Source organism: Epargyreus clarus, unplaced genomic scaffold (assembly GCF_041222505.1).
Source record: "Epargyreus clarus isolate Ecla_fem2 unplaced genomic scaffold, WU_Ecla_fem_2.2 ptg000012l, whole genome shotgun sequence".
Lineage (NCBI taxonomy): Eukaryota > Metazoa > Arthropoda > Insecta > Lepidoptera > Hesperiidae > Epargyreus > Epargyreus clarus.
In genome coordinates, this window is record NW_027332220.1 from 8,002,107 (window position 1) to 8,028,992 (window position 26,886).

The window sequence follows — 26,886 nt, forward strand, 5'->3', positions numbered from 1 at the left end:
AAAATAAACGAGGGAATATTCTGTTTAATAATTTTATTGTTTGTCTCTTGGCTGTATATAGAGTATTTACTTTGCGTATTGTTTATGAAACACTTCCTTAAAAAAATTAACTCAACAACAAACTGTCAATTTTTTATTGAACTTGTGAAATGAACTGACTTTTTCTGTGCGTGTAAAATATTGCGTATCAACGCTTCACCTTTCACTTTCCTAAAAATCAAGTTTTTTCCAATTAAATCCACATACATTCTCCTTGAAAGACGAATTGATGGCGTGAGATCTAGCTATGTGTTTCCGTCGTTCTATCGTGTTATGACGTTATAAGTGGTTAAAAATTGGGGATCAATATGGGTTTAGACTTCGATGTTTTGGAGTTCTGCAAGAAATTGCGGCAGAACCGGCCGCCGCCGTACCAGTGCCCGTTGGAGAAGTGCGACAAAGTTTACAAGAGTTTATGTGGGTTGCAATATCACTTGGTGAATTATGACCACGACAACCCGACGCCGGCGACTCCCGCCGTCGCGAATAACCGCAAGAAGGGGCGAGCGAGGGCTGCGGTTCCGACGGGGGATATCGCGTTACAGAGCCCTCCTAAGGAGGCGTTGACTTTTGCGGAGGCACAGAAAGTAGTTCAGTTCGAAATCGACGGTAAAATAAGTAGAATACCGATCGATCAACCGTTGCCAGTGATGTCGTTGGAGGAATGGGAGAAGAAGAACGCGGAGCTGGAGAAGCCTCTGCCGTTCGTGGAACCGACACCAGAGCCTCACGTCAAACTGCCGGAAGCCAGTTTTAGGGTAAGTCCACTTATAATTAGCAATTAGCGACATTAACTCAATAGGCGAGATTTTTGTATTATAGTTCGTGGACGTGGATGGTTTCCGATTAGTGATGTGAAAACATACACTTTTACTTTGTATCAAATTACATTGGTAGAGTGTAGGGTTTGCTTGAGTTTACTGTACATAAATAAAAGGAAAATGTGTCTGAATACTAAACAAATATACTCAATAAAGTAAACAATAACATACTTAAATCTAATCCAATCAAAACTATGCTATAAAGGTTGGCAATATTGCTCATCTATTAATTATTTAAGTTATTTACAGTATTAAAAAGAGAGGGATCTGGTGTCTGGAATAGGCCAATTAAAATTATGAAGGAGGAATATAGAAATAGTGGAAGATAAATTTGGAATATGAGCAGTAACTGTTAGGCTAGAACAAAGTAGACAAATTATCATAAAAAAGCCACTGTTTACTCAGTCACTGGTCACTTATATATAAGCGCGTTGATAGCTTGATAGCTGCAGAAAATCATCACAGAGAAATGTTGTTTAAATGAACATACAAACAAACTACCTTTCCAGGTTATATCAGACTATAATGAGAGGGTATGTGATGCACCACCTCGACCGAATGCCTACATCCGTTTCATTGAGAAGTCAGCTGAGGAGCTTGATGGGGAGGTGGAATATGATGTAGACGAGGAAGATACTGCCTGGCTGGCTATCATCAATAAGACCAGAGTGAAGCAGGGTCTACCACCTGTGTCGGTTGACACCCTAGAGCTGCTGATGGATAGGCTGGAGAAGGAGTCCTATTTTCAGGTAATATTTCATTATAGTTTGACATGTTGTGTATTGTAACTTATTGAAAAGAGTTTGAAGTCATTAATTAAGTTGGGTTATATTTAGGTAGGTGTTGAGATTAGAGATGGGCAAAGAACCCGGTTTAAACCCTGTGCAGGGTTTAAACCCAATAAATACCCGTTTATTTCCTCCCACTGGGTATTTATTTGGGTGTTTATAAAATGAGTTAATAAAATCTACACAAAGCTTTTAAAATAGTTCAAATGTTTATTTAATAGATATACTATAGGTTTTTACTGTATTTCTAATGTTTTTACATTTTTTAATATTACATTTTTAGGGGTTCATCTATTTTTATTACCTTTTTAATTACTATTTGTTTGACGAAACAAATAAGTATACCTCTCGTATACTATTGCACAGGTGGTGTGGGAATATGGGCATATAATGTAAAATGTAATTCTTACGTATCTTAATATATTAATAATTATAGCTTTAAGAAAAAAAATATATAAACATTATTTTATAGATAATTTTATTTCGAGAAAAATCCAGAAACCCGAAAATTGTGACGTTTGACCCCGAATAAGTGCCGACACACACATCGATGAGGACTTTTGGAACTTTACTTGTGATGGTAAACCCAAGGTCTCTACGAAAATTTAGCTTTATGTTATTTGATTACTATTTTTATGTCTAAATTGACCGGACTATAAAAACTCCTCTATCAAAATGTTTCAATGTCATTTTCTGTAAATTAAGTAGAAAAAAGTAAAAAAAAAAGTCTTCCCAAAGTTTAATCTATTATTGTTATTATCTTTGTTATTTTTGGTTTAACGACAAAAAGTTATAGAACTAAAATTATAGATAAATCAATTTGAAACCATAATTGTTCTTACTAAATTTCTGTGCGACAAATAGTTTGCCTGGTAGAGCGTAAAAACGCTTTGTGCCCGTTTTTTCAAGATGGCGGCCGAGGGACAACAGTTGGGACTCCACAAATTAGGATTTAACTGTACACTAAGCCCTTTACACTAATCATAGACATCTATAAAATATAATTGGGTCTTCGAAAATTGCAACCCAAATGTAACACATCCGAATGGACTATAACAGCGTAGTTAAATAAAATATGTGCTTTTAGAGTGCATATTTAGTGAATTGTTTACAATATTATTTTAAAAATGATATTACACGAAGAAAATAAAAATATGAATGACAATAGTTTACACCCGCTGTTTGGGTGTTTATTTGGGTTTAAACCCTATTTCACCCAAAATACCCGGTTTAAACCCGTATCCACCCATTGGGTTTAAACCCTCTGCCCATCTCTAGTTGAGATCCATTGGTTTCATTATAAATTATGGATGCTACAATGCGGCCTCTCGATCGAGGGGTCCAAGGTTCAAATCCCAGGCACGCACCTCTGATTTTCAAATTTATGTGCATATTAGAAATCAATTATCGCTTGCTTAAACGGTGAAGGAAAACATCGTGAGGAAACCTGCATACCTATACGCACTTGGCCAGCGCGGTGGACTATGGCCTAATCCTTCTCATTCTGAGAGGAGACCTGTGCCCAGCAGTGGGACACAGTAATGGGTTGATGATGATGATGATGATGATGGATGCTTTCCAAAGATTTTTTGTATGTGATACAAAAACTTACCATACATGTTTCGTGTTTACCCATACATTATATTATACATTGAATAATGTACAGCTGAACAGTGGTTGTTTTGGCTTGAGATGCAGAAAATTCTGGGTTTGATACCCGGTCAGGCTGACATCTACTGGGTCTGAATTTCTCTACCTATCGTTAAATAGTTCCATTGTACTAAAAATCCTATTGTTGGGTCTATTTGTGTAGAAAATTTTAAACTATTTTCAGAAAGTTCCCTTATCATATTTCAGGCTTCCCAAAGTGGGCAGCAGACAGCAGCAACTGTAGACGAGGATGCAGTGTGCTGCATCTGCATGGATGGTGAATGCCAGAACACCAATGTTATCCTGTTCTGCGATATGTGTAACCTTGCTGTTCATCAGGATTGCTATGGTGTAAGTGATACTTCATACTTTTATCACAGCTCCAAGGTTATGTATAAAGTATATGAATACTTTAAATGGCCAACTTTAGAAAAATAATATTTTTTTGGTTTATATTGTATTAGCCTGTTTTGTAGACATAAAGGGGATCAAAAGTGATTTCCCAAAATAAATTAGTATTTTTTTTTTCAGTGAGATAGTTCATTTGGTCATATTAATTGCAAAAGAGATTAAAAAAAAAAACAAGTAAACACTATTTAAAATAAAACGGAACAAATACAATTAACACTACAATTTTATACATGAAATAATTACTAAATTAATTTTAACTCCTTTTAGGTACCTTACATCCCAGAAGGACAGTGGCTGTGCAGAAGGTGCTTACAATCCCCATCCAGGCTAGTTAATTGTGTACTCTGCCCTAATACAGGAGGTAAGTAAGACTCAAGTACAAAAAGGTTGCTTAATTATTCATTAATTATGTATTGATTTAATTAAAATTTTACATTATGCACACAAACTTATGCAGTTTCCAAGGCTACTTCAGTTTTGGAGATGGATTTATGCCAGCAGTGGGGACATAAATCCATGGGGGGGTATTAAAAGGCTTTCAGCTTCAACTTACATTTTATATTCATCATCATCATCAACCATTTACTGTCACACTGCTGGGCATGGGTCTCCTCTCAGAATGAGAAGGATTAGGCTATTGTCCACCGCGCTGGCCAAGTGCTAGACTTAAGTGGTAGACTTTACATACCTTTGCATGCAAGTGATAATTAACTGCTAATACACACAACTTTCAAAAATCAGAGGTGCGTGCCTGGGATTAGAGCTATAAGTAGAAGTAAAAAATTATATTAAATTGTTGCAGGTGCATTTAAACAGACAGATCAAGGCACATGGGCACATGTCGTATGTGCATTATGGATACCAGAGGTCCGGTTCGCCAATACTGTGTTCTTGGAACCTATAGGTGTGTATACTTTGAAGTACTCATGATATTGTTCAAGGCATGAAATCATTGTAATAGTGGTGTGGTAAGGGAGACATACTTTTCCGAGACGTTCCAGCTTAGTCCTCAGGGGTAGCTGACCATCTGTTGCTGACCTCAGGTTGGAATATCTAAATCTATTTGGGGTTGATTACAGATGTCCATGGGTGGCAGTAGCCACTTACCATCAGGTGGACTGCATGGTCTTCTGCTACTCCTATATGATAAAATAATGTATATGAAAGAATTTATTCCAGTCAGCAATATCTGTAATTAAATTTGTTAAGAGTCATTTTTTTTGTATTTCAGATTCCATAGAGATGATACCAGCAGCGCGGTGGAAACTGCAATGTATGGTCTGCAAGCAGAAAGGGGCTGGCGCGTGTATACAGTGTCATAGGAGTAATTGCTATTCAGCTTTTCATGTCACCTGTGCGCAACAGGCAGGGTGAGTTGTTGTCTACATTTTCTTATTAAGTGGACAATAGAATAGGTTATGAATACTCTAGGTCTCCTCCAATTGATCTAGAACTCAGTTGTCCAAAATCCATATGTCTCCTGATTATGGGAGAGATTCAATAGTGGGACAATTTTGGTATTATAATAGAAATTTGTCAAATGTATGTTTCAATCTGATATATGTTGTGGTATGAAGATGAGAGTCATTAGAGTAAGAAAGTGATATTCTCATATAAAATGTACTGGCGTCTGATATGTATTCCTTTAAATCGTCGAATTTCGATACATTTCGATTGGGTTATCCTACTTACTATAATTTTTAATGTTTCAGTTTATATATGAAAATGGAGGCAGCCGGTTCAGGGCGTGATCCAAGTCAACCAGTGCAAGTTGCTAAAATGGCCTACTGTGATGCTCACACACCCGCCCACATTCTGCAGGTAAAGTAAAATATAAGTAAAACCGTAATTAAGGAAACAAAATCAAAGAAAGGACTATTTAAAACACCTAACAAATTCCTAAGTAAAACACTAACAGTTTCTGGTGTTATATCACATCTGATAGAATCTGATGCATTTTTTTTTGCGTGCAAATAAATTCTGTGAATTCCTTGTTCCTAACATACTTACAATCATACAGGCTAATGAATTTTTATGAAAATTATTTTTCATTACTATTACTCTTTTTCATTGATTTGTTTAAAATATATTAAATGGCATAAACATCTCATAACATAACACAAAACAATGTAATAAAACGTTATGAAACAAGTTACCAAAAACCCTTTATGTTTCACACATTGTTTTTAGTTGTTTTGTCTTTATTCTTTAGTTGGTATTTTTAGGAGAGACGTGCATTGGAATCTGAGGGTGATTCAAATTCAAAAGACTTGACTGCCATCAGACAGAAAGGCAGGGAGAAAATAAAACAGGTAAATATCAAACCTTATGGTGGCAACCCAGGGTTGTATGGGTTGTATGGGCTTGGGATTATTGAACTTTAGGGCAGCAGGCTTGATGACAAAATAAAATGCTTAGTGCATTAAGCCGAATTATACCGAGACATACATTAATGTTACCATGCTTATTTGGAAAATATTATTGGTAAAGTAATTGTTTCTATGTGAAATAAAAAAATATAAATCATACACGGCTTGCTTGCTAATAATTAAAAAAAATATGTAACATTTCTTTATGGAATTTTTAAGTTTCATTCAATGTCGTGTTAGTAAACAATCAATTCTGTTGAAAGTTGTAACGCGATCGGAAATGATTATCAATAATCCTACAATGCATATCAGCAAACAAAGTGAACTATGTAGACAATTTCAACAGTACATGAAAATTTACTAATTATTAATTTGTATTTGTCTGTACCTTACCTACATAAGTTGTAATTTTTATTTCTTATGTTAAATAAATTGTATTCAAATGAGAAATAAATGCATATAACCGTAAACCGTATTTGTAGGCTCGTCGAGTCCTAGCAATGAAACGCACATGGTCTCCTGTGGTCCTAGTACCCACGTTACCAGCGGAGCGTGTGGCGGACGTCGCCCAGCTGGCCACGGGCCCGCCGGCCGCCAGAGCGCAGCTGATGAAGCGGCTACTGGCTTACTGGACACTCAAGCGACACAGCCGGAACGGAGTGCCCTTGCTGAGACGGCTACAAAGTCTCACCAGCCATCATGGTTAGTATATGTTAACGTTTATAGGCACGTTTAGAGCTGGCAATGTAGCGCATATGGTCTCCGGTGGTCCTAGTACTAATTACAATTGTAGATATTAGTGTAAGGGCACACTAATATCTACAATTGTAGATACAAGCGTATACTCCATAGCAACGTAAGGGCAAACTAGCGCAGCTATGTACCCACAGGCGAGAGCGGGCAGCGGAGGGGTGCACCCTTACTTAGGCGGTTGCAGAGTCTCTCCAGATCTTTCTAAGGATTTTTATAAACCTTCCTAACATCATTTATATCATATTTATATTGTACTATTTACTATTTGTATAGTAACCAAAAAATCAGAATGGTTGATTTTTTATACATTTTATGATAACCCTTTCTTTACGTAATTATGTCAATTAACTTAATTTTTCAATTTTGTTTCTTAGGCAGTAGAGGAATCCAAGATGGCACAGTCAACGTGCGGGAGCTGTGCAATCAACTTAAATATTGGCAGAGAATACGTCAGGATCTGGAGAGAGCTAGGTAAGATTATATTAAGGTAAAAATACTTTAATTTGATACGATTGTCACTGGGTAAATTAATTAAATAAGGTGTCCATCTTGGTTCTGAGGAATAACAACATATCCATGGCTTATCTTATGTTAGTCTCTAATTTTATCCAGGTTTGGTTATAAATGTTCATGGATGGCAGTTACCATTAACTGTCAGGTGGATTGCCTCGCTTCTTTTATAAAAAAATGTTTATTTTTCGCCAGGTTACTATGCGAGTTGGTCCGCAAGCGCGAGCGTCTGAAGGCGGAGTACACGCGCGTGTGGGAGCGCTGCGTGCTGCACTCGCTGCGGCCGGAGCGCGCCGCGCTGCACAAGCTGCTGCGGCTGCTGCGCCAGCGCGACCACAGCGACGTCTTCTGCGAGCCCGTCGACCTGCAGGAGGTAGTCCGTGCCAAAATCCTAGTCCGCTCGGAATATGATGTCATGAAGGTGGTAGAACCCTTTATGGTCCGACTCCGGCGGCACCACCGCCACACCTATTTCTACCTAATAGCAGCAGTGTTAGGCGCTGCTGTGTTCCGGTTTGAAGGGTGTGGTAAGGGAGACAGACTTTTCCGAGGCGTTCCAGCTTAGTCCTCAGGGGTAGCGGCGCATCTGTGACGGACCTCAGGTAGGAATATCTAATCCTATCTGGGGTCGATTACAGATGTCCATGGGCGGCAGTAGCCACTTACCATCAGGTGGACTGCATGCTCGTCTACTACTCTTATATTATAAAAAAAAAATAGAAATGAGTCGCGTTGCAATAGCAATTGTATCAGCGGGACGAAGACAGCGCGGGACCCCCCCGGCACCCGTCCGCTCTCGCCCACGGCTACATAGCTGCGTTAGTGTGTCCTTGTTGTTGCTACAGAGTATAAGCTTGTAGTTGTGATCGACCGCATTGACTCTGACTACAATTGCGCGCAAAAACTTCAGAGTGGACTAGAAGTTTAGCGCGGACTATACTGTGCTACACTATGCGAGCTGGTTTGCAAGATCGAGCGGTACACGCGTGTGTGTGTGCGTGTTCGCATGTGCGTGTTCGCGTGTGCTTGTGTGTGTGTGTGTGTGTGTGATTGCTGCGTGTTGCACTCGCTGCTGTATTTTAGAAGTATTAACTGTGTTTTGGCAAAGAGTCTCCCGCCGGGCTAGGTGATCATGGCCGGGGAGCGGCCGTCCTCCAACAGTCTCAATTCGGAGCTTGTATATATGCAAGATTTTTAGAAAACTTTGATAGCGTGATTCAGATTACTCGTGGCGTCGTCTCTTAACGAGTGGCGGGAAGTTGACACAGTATCTTTATTAAACGGATATATTGTTCTCAGGTGCCAGACTATAGTACAATAGTGAAACACCCCATGGATCTGAGTACGATGGGCAAGAAATTGGACAGAGGGAGTTACAAGACCATTGATGACGTCGAGGGTGACTTCCAGTTGATGATCGACAACTGTCTTACTTACAACAAGAAGGATACTGTGTTTTATAAGTAAGCTCTTTTATATTATACATTTATTAGGTATTTAAAGTGAAGCAACAATTTTCTTGAGAATTTTCTTTAATCATCAAGGTGGACTTTGGTATCACATTTTATAAAAACATTTTTTTTCCATTCTATAAAATTATATCCCAATTTGTGCTAACAAACACAGATATTATTACAAATGTTATGAGGGTCTTAATTTACTTTGTAACTGTTATTGTTACAAAGTAAATTAAGACACACACATATTTTTATGTATGTGTTATAGTCAAAGTCCGATACACAGTCTCTTCGCGGAAGGACTGGTTTATCCTAGGTTTGGCCAAAGCATCAGGCAATCCCCGAAATACATTTCAATTTCGCCCTTTGCCTGAAGTATTTTTAGTCAAACCCAGGAGCTCCTAACTTTTCAGTCAAACGTCGAAAGTAAATTATTCTGTTTCGGTTTTGGCCTAGTCAATCCTAGAAGCGACTGCAAAACTCGGTCAAACGTTGATCTGAACATGTTTAAACAGGTTCATAATGTCTCTCGCGGTGTTCCGACCGATTGTTTTGTCATTTCATGTTCGTTCATTGAGCGTGCGGGCGTGTAATTGTGTAAAATTGAAGATGAGTGAGGTTAGGTTAGGTTAGGTTAGGTTAGGTTAGGTTTTTTTAAATTATTAAAACAATAAACATCAAAATTTTAAAAATGTTATTTTTTTATACCTAATCTTACAAACTAACCTCCGTATATTCCAAAGCATTTATTTATTTATTTTATACTTTATTGCACATCGTACAAAAGGTGGGCCTAATGCCACACGGCATTCTCTCAAAGCATCTCAAATATAAAAGTGAAAATCACGTAAGCTGACCAATCAGGTGTCAGAACTGGCAGAGTTAAGCGGTTCTTAAGACTTGAAAGCTGCTTAAATGATAAAATGCTTCCAAATATACGAAGATAAGACACTTCATACCTATATCGGAGTTTGACTCGTCAAACCCCGATTTAATAAAATTGTGTTTTGACGTTTGCCTGACCAAATTAGTCTCTCCCAGGTTTGACGAAAATTGTTTAGTCAAAGGCCGAAAATTTACATATGTTTGGGCTTTGCCTAAGTCATTCAGTCTGATCTGAGGAGTGACCAGTCCAACCTAGGAGCGCCGGAGCTTCGGAGTTTGCCTATAACATATGCACAATTTACTAAAAATATTGTTATATCGACAATATCTAATTGTAATGTTAATTAACACAACGTTACTGTGCTATTCTCATATATAAATTTATTTTCATTACATTTCACTTATTTAAATTCAATTCAACAATACAATTTTTTTATTAACTGATTTCGAGAAGATGGATGTTCTTATTCGGCTTTATGTAATACGAGCTTTTGCCCGCGGCTTCGCTCGCGTTACGAAGTAATTATTTCATCCCCTATTTTATCCCCTTGGGAATGGAATTGATCAAAATCCTTTCTTAGCGGATACCTAAGTCATAACATCCAGCTGCATGCAAAATTTCAGCCCGATCCGTCCAGTGGTTTGGGCTGTGCGTTGATAGATCAAGTTGGACGCACCAAACCTATGTCAATCAGTCACCTTTGAGTTATATATATTTAGATAGAAGATATTTTATATTAATATTCTCAGGGCCGGTGTAAAAATGCGCGAACAATGCGCACCTATATTCCGTGCGGCTCGTCGTGACGTCCGCGACGCTGGCTTGCTCGAGCTCGCCGGTGTAGGTGATGCTAGCGAGCTGGAGGAGCGCAGCGCATCGGTGGCCACCAATCCGCGCAGCCCTCGCCGACGGAGCATGGACGCGCATAGGAACACGCGATCTAGTAGCGACAGTGAACAGGCTGCTGGTGAGTTGCTTTTTAATTAAAGTAGCAAACAAGTCTATCTAATGGACCTCTAAAATCGTTTGGATACCATTGAAGTACTAGCCCAGGTCGGCCAAAAATGTGTCTCTTTTCCTGAATAGTATGTTGAAAAGACTCGTATAAGTAACCTTACCCTTACTGTAATTTTCGAACCAAAACACAGCTGTTTATAAATAATCGCAAAACATTGGATGGATGGATACATGATCATCAATAATGGACGTAGTTGAACCAAAACACAGGTGGTTAAATATAATTGCAATAAATTTCAATTTTTACTTAGCAAAACATTGCTTAGATGATTATTAATAAGGGGCGTAAGAAAAAGGTGTGACAGCGGTGCCTCCAGAGTGATATAGAGTTAACATATAACATGTTAATCACAGATACTCGGCCCGAACGTGCAGTGTCCGTAGCCCGGAGCGAGCGCCGACAGCCCAGCGTGCACAAAGGGGATAGATCCGAGGATGAAAATAATACGGTGAGATTGACTAGCAGTATTTTTCAGTTTTTATTACAATTATCAATATTGCTTATAAAGTATATGATTATAATATAAATTTAAAACTTACTATATGTATGTAAAATAACATGTAGAAATATATAGTCTTATACAATTTATAACTATACTGCAAACAAAAAATACCTTACCTGGTAATTTTATATTTGTATGGAGAAAAGGATCAATGCTTATATTAGTTTATTAGTAATAAAAATAAGTTGTAAATATAAGTATTCAATACATACAATATTTGTGTATTTAAAGTGTGTGTAATATGTAAAATTTAACAAATACTATTTATGTAAATCTATATACCTAATTAATATATTAATTTTATTTCCACGCAATCAGGACGATGCAATAACTAGCAGATTTCCCAGCATGACTTCCATCAAAACGGTATTTTTCCTTGTATCAGCGAAACTTTTCCTAATTGTGTTTGTGGTTTTATAGCTTATGACTATACGAGGGTGCGTTTTAAAGTTCGCGGAATGAGGGACAAGGAGGGAAAATAAAATGTCAAAATTATTTTTCTTTTTCTACATATTGTCCTGCAAGACGAATACATTTTTAAGATCTTTGTATTAACTTATTTAAACCCTCATAAAAAATGTTTCGTCCTTGTCGGAAAAATGGCGTCCTTAACTTCTTCGTCTGTAGAAAATTTATTTCCACGAAGCTCTTTTTTCATTTTTGGAAAGAGATAATAATCGCTGGGAGCCAGGTCTGGCCTATAGGGTGGGTGATTTAAAATATCAAAGCTCACCTTATGCAGGGCAGCCAGTGCAATACGGCTTTTGTGTACGGGCGCATTGTCGTGCAACAGCAGGACACCTCTGGTTGATTTTCCCCGCCTTTTTTCTTTGATGGCTTCTTTTAACCGCTCCAGGATAGTTGTGTAATATTCTCCGGATATAGAAACACCTTTATCTTTATAATCTATTAACAAAATTCCTTCTGAATCCCAAAAGACTGTCGCCATGAATTTTCCGGCCGATTGTGACACCTTAAACCTTTTAGGAGGTGCTGTACCCTTTTTATGCCACTGCATGAGGTCTTGTTTAGACTCAGGTTCATAATGGTGAACCTAAGTTTCATCTCAAGTAACAATTCGATTCAATACAATATCTTTATCTTCTCCACAGAGGTCCAAAAACGCACGGGAACATTCAACGCGCTGTTGTTTTTGAGGCAGCGTGAGCATTCTCGGCACCCACCGCGCGCTGACCTTAGTCATGCCAAGATGGTCATGCAGAAATTTAAAAATGCTTGTATCCGATACTCCAACCATTTCTGCAAGCTGTTCCTTCTTTAGCCGAGCATCTTCCAGTACTAATTTTTCGACTTTCGCCATCGTTTCCGGAGTGGTCACCTCAACAGACCGTCTTGGTCGTGGGTTGTCTTCAAGTGAATCCCTGCCTAGCTTAAAAAGGTTGTTCCACTTGTAAACCATCGTTTTTCCAGGGCAAGAGTCCCCGTAAACCGATGACATCTTTTCCATTATGATTTGCACAGACTTTCCTTGCTTGGTAAGGAACTTTATAACGGCGCGATGCTCGATTTTCTCCATACTTTAAATTTTCTTCCGGATTGAATTGTTTAATTGTCGATAGTTTTAAAACTGTTCTTAATTGTATAGCACTAAGTTCGACTATCGTATGCAGCTTTGGAGTGGTAATAGAAAAATGCGTGCGATTCTTATGATAGTTTATTGTGGACTGGCGGGCGCGGGAATGACCGTTGACCGAGTGACATAACATGCCGCCCACCAAAGTACGATAGGACTTTACAAAATCAACCAAATTATTACAATATACAACAATATCTCTTGCAATACTACAAAAAATATACAGCATATGTTTTAAGTTTCTACCGATTGTGCAAACAATAATAATTTATATGCAAACATACATGCGTTACATGGATTACACCTAATTTTAAAAGTACATCACCTCAATGCATAGAAAAATTTTAAAGATTTAGGTAAATATAACAATTTGTAGGAATGAAACTTAAATATTACACAAAACAATATTCATATATAATTATCCTTAGATATTAAGTATTAACATCATTCACAGGTAACTCACACAATTTACTCAAACATCGTTTGACTATATCATTGCGGTACTTAACACTATAAACTCTTGTGAAGCCGTCTTCACCGGGGTGTTTTGCAACTATCCTACCCAATGACCATTTTCCCGGAGGCAATTGTACATCTTTTATTAACAATATGTCCCCTACGTTAAATTCTGCTTGTTGTTTTACCCATTTAGGTCTAGTTTGTAAACGCGATAAGTATTCAGTCTGCCACCGGTGCCAAAAATCTCTAACCAATTTTTGAGTCATTTGCCAACGATCTAAACGATTAATATTGACAGATCTTAGATCAGGAGTAGGAATATTGACAGGAGCTTCACCGATTAAAAAATGACCAGGTGTAAGAGGCTCTGGTGAATCTGGGTCAGAAGTGTCGATTGGAGTCAAAGGCCGTGAGTTTAAACATGCCTCAATCTCACACAGCGTGGTTGTCATCTCTTCAAATGTGAGACTGCCTGTAAGTATTCGTCGCAAATGATATTTGATGGATTTTACACCAGCCTCCCATAGACCACCAAAGTTGGGGCTGTAAGGTGGAATAAAATGCCACTGAGTTCCTTCAGAAGATAAAATTTGACTTAAGTGACCTGGAAGTTCCAGATTTGCATCTTGAAAGGCTTCTGCTAAATCTTTATTTGCACCAACAAAATTTCTTCCTTGATCACTGTATAGGTGAGTGCATCGACCTCTACGCGCGACAAATCGACGAAATGCACCAACGAAAGATTGAGAGGTAAGATCGCCAACTAATTCCAGATGTATGGCTTTAGTAGCCATACACACAAATATAGCTATATATGCCTTGCTTTGTTTTGCACCGCGACCCTTGGACATCAGAACATACAATGGACCAGCGAAATCAATTCCACTGTGCAAGAATGGACGTGCAGGCGTCGTGCGAGCATGAGGTAAGTCACCCATCAACTGCGTTTTTATCACTGCCTTTTGTCTAGCACATATGATGCATTTGTGTATGTACGCCTTGACTGTATTTTTCACTTGCAGTATCCAGTACTTCGATCTGAGGTACGTCAAGACTAACTGCGTTCCTCCGTGAAGAGTCTTCCTATGTGCATCAGCAATAAGCAGGTAAGTTAATTCATTTTTTCCTTCCAGGATTATAGGATGTTTGCTGTGTTCCGGTAGCTCCGAGTGACGTAGCCGACCGCCCACCCTGAGGACTCCATCTCCATCCAGGTAAGGATTTAATGATTTTATTTTGCTATGCATTTTTAAATTTTTATTGCCTTTTAACATCTCTATGTCTTCATAAAAATCTCCTTGCGCTATCTTAATACATTTTATTAAAGCTTTTTCTAATTCATCAGTTCTTATAGGTTTATCAGTTTCATTTGGATGTGTTTTGCTATGTATAAATCTCAAACTAAATACTATCACTGTCAAAAGTTCATTTATATTACTAAATTCTTCAAACTTTATTATCTTGTCTTCCTTTACCTTTAAATTTGCTTGAATGTTTCTTTTCTCTAAATCTGTTTCTATAAAATTTGGTTTTGTGAAATTAATTGTAGTATCTTTTAACCATTCAGGTCCTTCCCACCATAAATTTGAGATTTTTAGGTTTGATATGAAAGCACCGCGTGAAGCAATATCAGCAGGATTCTGTTCGGATGAGACATGATGCCATTGATCATTGCAGCTGTTATCCAGGATTTCCACAACCCGGTTAGCAACGAATTGCTTCCATCGCCATGGTTCTCCACACAGCCAGGACAAAACTATTGTTGAATCAGTCCAAGCGAATACATGTGATGTAGGTATCCTCATAGCTTGTGCCACTTGTTTTAAGAGTTTCGAGAGTAATACTGCGCCACATAACTCAAGCCTTGGTAGGGACACTGATTTAACTGGTGCGACTCTTGTCCGAGCTGCAAGTAGCTTGGTTTTTATATTGCCATCTGAATTTAATATTCGGCCATATATGACTGCGGCGTATGCCTTTTCGGACGCATCACAAAATCCATGTAGTTCTATGGCTGTACTATTTTTCTTTGAAGATCCTATCCATCTATCTATCGAAATATCTGTTACATTTTCAAAATCTTTTCTTATGTTGATCCATTCTTCTGCTAAATTAATATCAATTTCTTCATCCCAGTCTACTCTTGCTAGCCATAATTTTTGTATGAGAATCTTCGCTGTTACTATACATGGAGCTATCCAACCAAGTGGATCAAACAGTTTTTGAACATCGGATAAAATACTTCGTTTAGTTATTCTTTTAGAAAGAGAAGGTAAATTTAAATTGTAATTAAATACATCGGTTGACAAATTCCAAAGTATTCCTAATGCTTTAATAGTACCGTTAATGTTTAAATTTAGTTGAACTTTTGTAGATCTCTTCTCAGGTTCTATTGATCTCATAAATTCTGCACTATTAGATGACCATTTTTGTAGTTCGAATCCACCTCTTTTTAGAATTTCTATTAATTCTTTACTTGCATTAATAGCTTCTTCTACTGTATCACAGCCCGAAAGTACATCATCCACATAAAAATCCTCTTTAATTATTTTAGAAGCAACTGGAAATTCGGTCCCCTCATCTTCGGCTAACTGTCTCAAAGTCTTCACTGCTAGGTAAGGTGCTGGTGCTGTTCCAAACGTAACTGTAAGTAATCTATATTCTTTTATTTCTTCATCAGTACTTTTTCTCCATAATATACGTTGGTAATCTACATGCTCCCTTGCCACCAATACCATCCTGTACATCTTTGTTATGTCCGAGACAAAACATATGGCGTGCGTCCTCCACCTCATGATAATATTTCTAAGGTCTTCTTGCAATTGCGGACCGACAAGTAACTCATCGTTTAACGAAATACCATTTGTCCCTTTGCAAGATGCGTCAAAAACCACTCGAGTAGGCGTGCTTTCACTGTCTTCTTTAACAACCGCATGATGACATAGGTATACAGATTTTTTATCATACTCTTCTCTTGGTATTTCTTCTGCATGTACTAAATTCAGGTACTCTTCTATTACCTTCGTATAATCTTCCCTTAATTTAGGATTTTTTTCAAACCGTTTTTCTAACTGTAAAAATCTTCGTAATGCTATATCCTTACTATTTCCTTCTGGTGATTGTTGATTATCTGTTTTAAATGGCAAATTTACAATAAATCTTCCTTCTTCGTTTCTTTTATATGTTTTTTCATAGATTTCTTCACAACGTCTTTCTTCTTGTGTAAACTTTCTATCTTTATCGCTTTCCAATTCCCACATAGACCTCAACATGCTATCTAAATCTATTTGATGATGCATTACTAGGAGAGAGTGTGCAGCTTTATCTGATTCCCCTATTTGACCAAACAAAATCCAGCCTAGTTCTGTTTTTTGAGCACACGGTGTGCCTGGAGGACCCTTAACGATGTCCTGTTGAATTATCCTTGCATATTCTTGCACACCTAACAATAAATCAATATGTCCTGATTTGTTGTATGCTGGATCAGCCAATTGGAGCCCGTGGAGATGCGGCCAATCTCTCGTGATTATAGATTTTGATGGTAATTTTGTCGTTACTTGCTTGGATATTACGTATGCTTCAGTTTGTAGACAAAATTCTGTATCAAATGTGGAAAGTATACAGAGTTGAACAATACTATTAATTCTCGTTTTAGTAGAACCAACTCCTACAATATTACCTCGCATTGACTTCTTGTTCAGTTTCAATAATTGTGTAGCACGCTCGCTTATAAAAGATGCCTGTGATCCTTGGTCTATTAATGCTCGTAACATAATACTGTGGCCTGTTTCATTGTTCCTAACTTTGACCACAGCTGTAGCTAATAGAGCATATCCCTGGTTTGTACTAAAATGAGACGTCATCATTGCATTGGCCTGAACTATATTCTCTTCTACATTTGTATTTGAAGACTGTGGTTGTATATTGGTAACACTAGCATGGGCCACAGCTTCCTCCGACTTCGTCGAATGCAAAAGAGTATGGTGACGCTTACGACAAATACGACAGGTCATTGGCAAACGACACTTCAAAAAAGAATGCCCTGTCGACAAACAATTAAAACACAGGTTCTTACATTTTACATAGTTATTACGTTCAGTAATAGACATCTTAGCAAATTGTTTACAGTGACACAAAGAATGTTTTTCATTGCATAATAAACATATTTTTTCAGGAGAAGACATTATATGGAATGAACGTTTTTGATTACACTTTTCCTTTTTTTCTATTAATATTGATTTTACAGGATTAACTAATTCGAGTGTACGAAACTTTGACTCCAAGAAACCCTTAAGGTCAGCCCACGAAGGTAAGTCATCAGTATTACTTTTATATGAAAAATTTTCCCAATCTTTACGTGACTCCTGGTCCAATTTCTGTACAGTAAGAAATATAATTACTGGATCCCAAGAATCGGTTTTAATATTTAAATTATTTAAAGTGCTTATGCATTCAGTAGTATTATCGAGTAACATTTTTAAATGATTGGCAGACTGAACACTTACCTGTTTATGTGAAAATAACCTACTTAATAAAGAGTTTACAATGATTCGTTTATTTCCATAACGTTGTTTTAATATTTGCCACGCTTGAGTATAGTTCGATTCAGTTATACAAATATGCCTAAGAAGTACTTCTGCTTCGCCCGCCACGCTGCACTTCAGGTAGTGGAGCTTCTGCACGTCGGAGAGTGAAGTGTTGTTATGCACCAAACTCACGAACAGGTCTTGAAATGTAGGCCATTCCTCGTATTTACCAGAGTACGTCGGTAGTTCAATTCTAGGTAACCTAACTTGCGCCGTGCGGATATCTGATAGTTCTAGACTACTGGCGGCTCCCTGTGACTGCGGCGACTGCGACAGATGTGGTGATTGAAGTGATGTAATGGCGTCTTGAATATCCCCTTTGATGCATAGATATAGATCTTCTATAAGGCAATATTCGTCATTCAAAAAATAAGCGTATTCGTTCCTCCTCTCCCGTGGTGTAATCTTGATTAAATCCTGATGTGTCGTAGTAAATGTTCTCCAGTATTCGTCAATACACTGCATACGAGCTTGTAGATATCCTTTAGTCAACCTAGCTTTCGGACTCTTCCTCAAATTAGTTTGCGTTTTCTTCATTAAATTAGATGTATCTTCCAATAAGACAAGCAATTGATCTATTGTAGCCATAGTTCACCTTTATTTGTAATCGGTTATTACTTAAAATATTCCGTGTTAAATGTAATTTCGATCAGTAATTTTCCATGCACTTTTGCAGTAAACAACTTTTTTTGCTTCGATAACTCAAGTCTTATTAACACGATCACAACGTTTATTTTTCACTATTGATTTAATGAATAGATCTTGGGTCTTCAAGTCTTTTGTTTGCCGGCCGGGTCCCTTTTGTCTTCGTAATCGCAGGTAATCCGGTTCGATTGCGACCAAATTATGTTCTTAATTGTATAGCACTAAGTTCGACTATCGTATGCAGCTTTGGAGTGGTAATAGAAAAATGCGTGCGATTCTTATGATAGTTTATTGTGGACTGGCGGGCGCGGGAATGACCGTTGACCGAGTGACATAACAAAAACTAATGATGCAATTGTAATAAAACTTTATATTTATACTATTTATGAGTCACTTAACACGTACCGCCCTTAACGAGCCCGCTATCCTCCCTCCAACCCCGCCATTCCGCGGACTTAAAAACGCACCCTCGTATTTTGATTATTTTGTGCGCCAATACGTTATAGTTATTATACCAATATATCGTCATATGTTTTTATGTTTCTTTATTAATATTATTATTATATTTATTTAAATTTCTGTTACTGTATCAGGATTGTAACAAAGAAATCAAAAACCCTGAAATAAATATTTTTGGAGTAACACTTTCCCGTGTTTGAGAAAACAGATAAAAGATATTTTTAGCGCGGCACGAAGTTACGCACGCTGTTGTAACACACAATCTATATGTAATATTTATTTACAATCGACTATTAGTAGTTTTTTTAGTTAAGTCAGTAAGTTTTAATGAACAATTTTTTTTAAGTAATTATGCCAAGGAAGTATTTCGTCTTACCTTCGTATATACGTATATACGGCATGATATACATGTTTTTGGTTGGATTATTATATTATTGTCTATTCCAACAGCGGGATGAATCGCCAGCGCCACAGAAGAGCAAAGTGAACAGGAACTGGTGGAGGGGGCGTGGCCGTGGGCGGGGCCGGCGCGGGCGCAGGGGGCGGGGCCGCGTCGCCCTGTCCGCCGCGCGACCGCAGAGGGATAACGGTCTGTTATACTGTACTATGATGCCTATTATTAATAATCAATCTATCCTAATTTTACCTACCAAAAGTCGAATTCTGACAATGTCTAGTTTGAAGAAATTGTCAAACGTCGATATTTTATAGGCATAACTACGGATAAATGATTGTTAAGAACGGGCGTTAAAGTTTACATTAGACAAGTAATAGGAGTTGGTATATGAAGGATTTAAAGTATTTTTGCTTGTTTTGTTTTTTCTTTTTTACCTCATGGTAAGTAAGTGGTCACTACCACCCATGGACATCTGTAATCTGCTCCATGTAGAACAGAAGTTCTAACTGAAGCCGATTACAGGAACGTTGCCACTCCTGAGAATTAACATGGCCGCCTCATTCGAAGTTAGCCGGACCCTTCAAACGAAACGCAAGAACTATTTTACGCTAAAAATGTGTCGCAAGTGTTACCTATCGAGCTTTAATGGTCTTACTACTTTTCTATTTGGGTAAATCAATAAATAGTACTAGAATACTACATTCGCATACAGAAACGGCAACATCTGATTCCGAGACCCCAGCCCCTCCGCCTACCAAGTCGGTGGAGCGAACGCAGAAACTCGCCACTCCAGAGAAATCGCCCGCGAAGCATCCGGAGACCTCGAGTCCAGGTAACGTTAAATATACTACTGTAAGCAGAAGGCTTACCAAAGGCAAAATTATACCACGTTATTAAAAATTATACCATATTTTAAAAAAAAACTAATGATGCAGTTTTAGTTTTTATCAAAATTTGCCTCGTAACTCCCTTCAAGATTTTTCGCTAATCCACCATCATTTGGATTTGGCCCTAAAGACCCATTTGAAAAATTCACCCTGTTTTTTAATGTTTTTTTAGGTCTTGGTCTACTAGGCGGTTTGAGGAAACCAACACTATTAATCCCACCTTCCACTGTGACCACGCCACCGAAAAGTTTTGGATCTGATGGTAAGTTTATCCTTATTAATTATATTTCTGAAACACAGCAATAAATCTTTTTATACTTCTGAATGTCATAAATTCTATTCTGTACAAAAGTACTATCAGGCTTTATATAGAAATTTCATAATATTGTTTTATCATTATTCATCAAACATATTACTACGAAATGTTTCGCTTCGTTTCTTTGTTGTTCGTTGTCGTTTTCCCAAAAACAATGTAGCTACATCGCTGACTATTCGTGGACTTATGTAAATGCATTTACTGTGTACTGCCATAAAAACACTTCATTATTTATTCATTATTTTATTTCAACCAATATGGATATAACTCGGTGATGTAGTCACAAGTATAATGTGCTTTAATATATAAATACTGATATAAATATGTAGTTACAAATATAATGTGTTGTAATATATAACTATAATAATTTAGTTTATTTTTAACTAGCAACATTGCCCACATTGTCAGCGAGTCTCGGCCGCACACTGGAGACGTCGCCGAGGAAGAAAGGGCGCGGTAGACCTCGCAAGCACGATAAGGACAAGGTTCATACATCGCACGATATCTTTGGGTAATTTTATACATACTTTTTTAATGTTCCATGTTTAATTATCTTCATCATCATTATCATCTTCAACCCATTACTCTCCCACTGCAGGGCACGGGTCTCCTCTCAGAATGAGAAGGATTAAGCCATATTCCACTGCGCTGGCCAAGTGCGTATTGGTAGACTTCACATACCTTTGAAAACTTTTTTTTAAGAGTTCTTAGGTATGCAGGTTTCGTCACGATGTTTTCCTTCGCCGTTTAAGCAAGTGATAATTTATTTCCAATACGCACATAACTTTGAAAAGTCAGAGGTGCGTGCCGATGATTCGAACCTTGGTTCTTTTTATTTAAGTTATATAATAGCAAGGGCTCTCAGTTTAGAGCTTCCATTTAATCAAGATGTTAAGAAAATTTCGATAGCGCGATTCAGAAACATGTGGCGACGTCTTTTGACGGGTTGCGGGAAATCCCCACAATACGATAACAGGTTTAAACTCAATATAAGAGTTTTATGAATAAAATTTATGTTACTGGCTATTATAGTCATTTTGGATATCTTTATTAAACTTTTATCTGTAAAGACGTGGTGGGGGAAATATTTAGGTAAAATAAGAAAAAAACTATCCTTATGTCCAGATGTGAGGCGAATTTATTTATTTATTGTGTTATTATAAAATAAGAAAAAACTATTATTATGTCTAGATGTGAGGTAAATTTATTGTGCTATTATTTCAGGCGAGCGCTGACAGGCGAGAACAAGCCGGTATCGACTCCAGTACCGGCGTCCTTCCTGCAGTACCGCGGACCGCCCGGGGAAGTAGGCTCGGATAGCGATCTGGCACTCTCCAGGTATATTATATACTTAGCGTACATACATATACCCACATACAAATATTGTCTCATGTAAATTAGTCGACATCTACATCTTTCCACCAAAACGCAGGAATTGTTTGAATGAAACAAGTGCGGCGGCTTATTGCCGGTCGAGCCATAATATTTTTCACTTTTAAAAGTCTCAAATTTCAAATTATGAAGGTAAAATTATGTAAGTACATAATATTGAGGTGATCATATTAGTCCAAAAAGTATAAAAACATACATACGCCATGCATACATATTATAAATACATACATAGCTGTTGCATAAAACATAATGAGATATTTATAAGACATTCTCATATATAATTTATCGGTATTAATATTTCAGATCATCGAGTAGCAGTTCAGTGTGGTCGCAGTCGTGTTCGTCGTGTACGCACTACGACGACGAGAACGGATCGGATCATTCGTGCTCGTTCAGCTCTAGCGATGGGTTAGTATTTTGTTTATATTGTATATAACACTGGTGTATATAAATTGTGTATACTATTATACTTGTATGTAGTATTATGATGTTATAGGTATATTGATAATATAAACAAGAAATGAAATTTTTTTATAGTCTGCATATTACAAATTGATTGTTATTTAAATAATTACGGGACAGAGGCGATCATCTTAGTCCCTAGTAGTGACGATGCACATAATTTTAACTAGAACCCATATTATATGAACTGCCGCCCTCTAATCAGGGCGGCAGTGAGCATTTGCCACTAAGTGGAAACTGCATATTCGTTTGTGATTAATATAAAGTAAACGGGGCAGTCTTTGGGAACTGTTGATAGAAGTGAAAACTAATTAACATGTGAATTGTATCTCTGGGTGTTAGATTATTATTTTCGAATTATTTTGGTTTATAAAGTGTTTATGATTAAGAATTAAAGTTTAAATTGATCATTAACACTTTTTTGCACGGAGGTATTAGGAGATTATACATATATAAATAGTACATACAAGGCGTTCAGTGACGCGAGTTGCATGATTTTTGTTGACCCAAAAAGTGGTCAACGCACCCGAGGAAGTGTTCACTTATACACGTAAAGGTGTGTTCGTCAGGTCGAGCTACAACGACACGTTGGAGTCGACGGCGGAGGGCAGCGGGCCGGCGCCGCGCCGCCGCCGCCGCGCCGCGCCGCCCGCCGAGCCCGCCACGCCGCTCAAGGTAACACTCACTCACACAACAAGAGGGGCTCTTACGTTTTATTTTTTTATATAATATAGGAGTAGCAGACGAGCATGCAGTCCACCTGATGGTAAGTGGCTACTGCCGCCCATGGACATCTGCAATCAACCCCAGATAGGATTAGATATTCCTACCTGAGGTCGGCCACAGATGCGCCGCTACCCCTGAGGACTAAGCTGGAACGCCTCGGAAAAGTCTGTCTCCCTTACCACACCCTTCAAACCGGAACACCGCAGCGCCTAACACTCTGGTATTAGGTAGAAATAGGTGTGGCGGTGGTGCCGCCGGAGTCGAACCACAAAGGGTTCTACCACCTAAGGGTTCTCGTTTTCTGAGACTGCGAGATGTGTTTATGCGTTCATCAATGCAACTCTCAAACATAGAAATTAATTATATAGGATAGGTTAATTTAATTAAAGTGTAAAATAGATTGTGTAAGGTACAATGGGATTGATATGTGCATTTAGTACCCAAACCCCGAAATAAATGAAGAGAAAAAAAAACAAGAGGGGCTCTACCAAAGGGGTGCAAAAAGAGATCGCCTTCAAAGCCGGCGATGCATTGGCGACTCTTCTGGTGTTGCAAATGTCCATAGGCGACGATGACTGCTTTCCAACAGGTAGCCCGACTGCGTAATCGTTAGATATAAATAAAAAAATAATAACATTTATAACGCCTCAGTCACGCCCATTGTTACTAAACAATCTATAACTTTTTGCATATTAAAAATCAAAATGTGATATTTTCTGAATGCTAGAATTGAAACATTGGACAGATGGATATCAGTATGCGTTAAATACTCGTGAGTAATCCATTCAATTGCTTTCCAAAAACGTATTTTAACAACGCATACGGATACAGACTCAATAACTTACCAATTTTTGGATAATTCGCAAATAAACGAATGAGCAAAAGTTCAAATAAATAAACGAAAGTAAATAATGAATTACTAAGATTTTCATGACTGTTACAATATTGTAATAGTACAGATTTGTTTTGGTTTTTTTAGCTGTAATGGCTTAGTAATTAATGGTATGTGTAATTAATTATTTTGTCAAAATTTAGGGCCGCGGCACAAGATCATCGACATCCAAAACACCCGTGAAGGCAGCTCAATCTGATATAGAACTAGAACCGTTGCAGTTAGTGTGGGCCAAATGCAGGTGAATATATTTTATCACATAGGTATCAAATTTAATCTCATAGTTATAAAAATACTATGATTTGAAGCACTTATTAGTTGGTAAATTTATGTTAAATGTTAATTTTTTTAAGTTATGATAGCTAGCATACATTGAAATCACTTGTATGATTTTTTTTTATAATATAGGAGTAGCAGACGAGCGTGCAGTCCACCTGATGGTAAGTGGCTACTGCCGCCCATGGATATTTGTAATCAACCCTAGATAAGATTAGATATTCCTACCTGAGGTCGGCCACAGATGGGCCGCTACCCCTGAGGACTAAGCTGGAACGCCTCAGAAAAGTCTGTCTCCCTTACCACACCCTTCAAACCGGAACACAGCAGCGCCTAACTCTGCTGTTATAACGTAGAAATAGGTGTGGCGGTGGCGCCGCCGGAGTCGAACCACAAATGGTTCTACCACCTTCAACTTTAACTTCTAAATATTTAATATTTAACTGAATGCTAACCAATTTCTTCTTTTTAGAAATAATAATCATTTTTTCAGAGGCTATCCCTGGTACCCAGCGCTGATCATAGACCCGAAGATGCCAAAGGGCTTCATATACAACGGAGTGCCCCTCCCAGTGCCGCCGCAAGACGTTCTCAATCTCAAAAAGAACCACTCGCACGAACCAGTGCTATATTTGGTTCTGTTCTTCGACGTGAAACGCACGTGGCAATGGCTGCCACCTAACAAACTGGAGCTGTTGGGAACAGACAAGAGTGTGGACCAAGCCAAGCTGGTGGAGTCGAGGAAACCGACTGAACGGAAAGCGGTGAAGAAGGCGTTCGGTGATGCCATGCAGTTCAGGAAGCAAGTGGACGGAGAGGATAAATGACACAGGTTTGAGCTTGTAGTATGTCTTATATTGTAAGGAGTAAATAAATAATGAATGAAAGCAGTGATAGCCTAGTGTTTTGGAAACTCGGCCTCTCGATCGGGGGTCCGAGGTTTAAATATCAGGCACGCAACTCTGATTTTTCAAAGTTATGTGCATATTAGAAATTGATTATCACTTGCTAAACGGTGAAGGAAAACGTCGTGAGGAAACCTGCATATCTGAGAGATTTATAAAAAAAAAAAAAAATTCAAAGGTATGTGAAGTCTACCAATACGCACTTGGCTATCGCGGTGGACTATGGCCTAATCCTTCCTTAATTAATTATGAGAGGAGACCTGTGCCCAGCAGTGGGACAGTAATGGGTTGATGATGAAATAAATAATGTACAGATTCAAAATTAAGGGACTGATTCAGTGTTTTGAGTTATTTGTGCATTTTAGTATTTTTTAGGGATGGTAAATTGTCCAACACCTTATAGAATAGGGGTTCTATCTGAAGCTAATGACAGATGAAGCTAAGTGTTGCAATTCCGAAGGACTAAGATAGTCACCTCAATTTTAAGTCAACCGGCAAAGGGAAATGTGAAATTGCTTCACACAGGTGGATTTTTCTATTCCCGGATTTTATATAATACAGATATATATTGTGTGTGTGTGTGTGTCGCTAATCTATTACTGCTGGGTACGGGTCGCCTCTCAGAATGAATAGAATTAGCTATTAAGCTGGTCAAAACTTTGAGAATGTTTCTTTTAAATATCTCTCAGCTATCCAAAATTGCTTACGATGTTGTCCTTCGCCATCCAAACTATGCAGCATTAGATTGAGCCAGGATTTAAACCTCTCGATTGAAAGGCCAATACAAAGCTATTACTGTTCTTAAAGCATAGATATAATATATCGTATTATAATACGTTACAGGTTTAGATATCGGTCGAGAAGGCCGACGAGGAACAGAGCTTTTACCTTCGGAAACTTCTCACACATGAACTTGCGGGCACCAGACAGTACGGATTCCAGTGACTGAATATGGCTGGCTCATATTCACTATGATCATATATTAATATGCACAATATATTATATTGTATTCATAACGTTTTTCTATGAAAATATTTACTATTAAACGTTAGGGCTTTGTAATAATTGTAAAGCATTTTTCCAATTATGTAATTTGATTATTATTTGATGATGAATTATGGAATTTCCATGTGTAAGCCATACATACATGCTACAGTCTACCGGACGGTTTACCGGCGCAGGTTTGCCTGTACAGGTCAACCGCACGTTGATACCGTGTATGGGTACGTTCCGGTGTGCCGTACAGTGTTCAGTTCTGTAGCAATCTATTGAAGACGATGACACCGTACGCTGGCACACGAAAGAATTGATCTTTGATATTGCGCCGGTCGTCTGCACTGATTCAAAAACCTGCTATCTATTCTATCTGGTCTATTCCCACACACAAGTACGGTGTACTTGCGCAGGCATACCCGAACAGTATGGCAGGCATTACGGATTTTGAGCTTTGATTTTGCGCGATTAATAAGTTTGGCGATGCGATAGATGCGATTTCGCGGTTAGGTAATAACTTGAAGTCATAGATTAGTAAAGATTACTCACTCCTAACAAGAAAATGTAACCAGTTTTGAGAATTGAAATAGTTGCGTAAAAAAGTTTTGCCACGTCTCCGTGCTAAAATGTCCCTAAAATATTTGAAATAATTATTTATTTATTACGCAGTATTAGATACCTATTCGTAAATTT

General features: G+C 38.0%; 1 protein-coding gene across 2 annotated transcripts; it reads left to right on the forward strand.

Annotated features, from left to right (window-relative positions):
* The first annotated feature begins 116 nt into the window (after positions 1-116).
* On the forward strand, positions 117-26,459 carry Br140 (bromodomain-containing protein 140). Of its 2 annotated transcripts, XM_073078391.1 has the most exons (25): positions 117-797; positions 1,370-1,609; positions 3,506-3,649; positions 3,977-4,070; positions 4,512-4,613; positions 4,941-5,079; positions 5,422-5,530; positions 5,935-6,021; positions 6,561-6,780; positions 7,206-7,302; positions 7,537-7,714; positions 8,641-8,804; positions 10,434-10,651; positions 11,056-11,150; positions 11,523-11,570; positions 19,398-19,536; positions 20,057-20,176; positions 20,404-20,493; positions 20,935-21,058; positions 21,772-21,885; positions 22,243-22,347; positions 22,971-23,076; positions 24,163-24,260; positions 24,789-25,127; positions 26,044-26,459. In XM_073078391.1, exons 1-24 carry the CDS (start codon positions 348-350, stop codon positions 25,120-25,122), a joined length of 3,615 nt encoding a protein of 1,204 aa, XP_072934492.1. In that variant the 5' UTR covers positions 117-347; the 3' UTR covers positions 25,123-25,127; positions 26,044-26,459. The 2 variants fall into 2 exon arrangements, with proteins under 2 accessions (XP_072934492.1, XP_072934493.1); XM_073078392.1 differs by lacking the exon at positions 11,523-11,570 and having other exon boundaries at positions 118-797.
* The last annotated feature ends 427 nt before the right edge of the window (positions 26,460-26,886 follow it).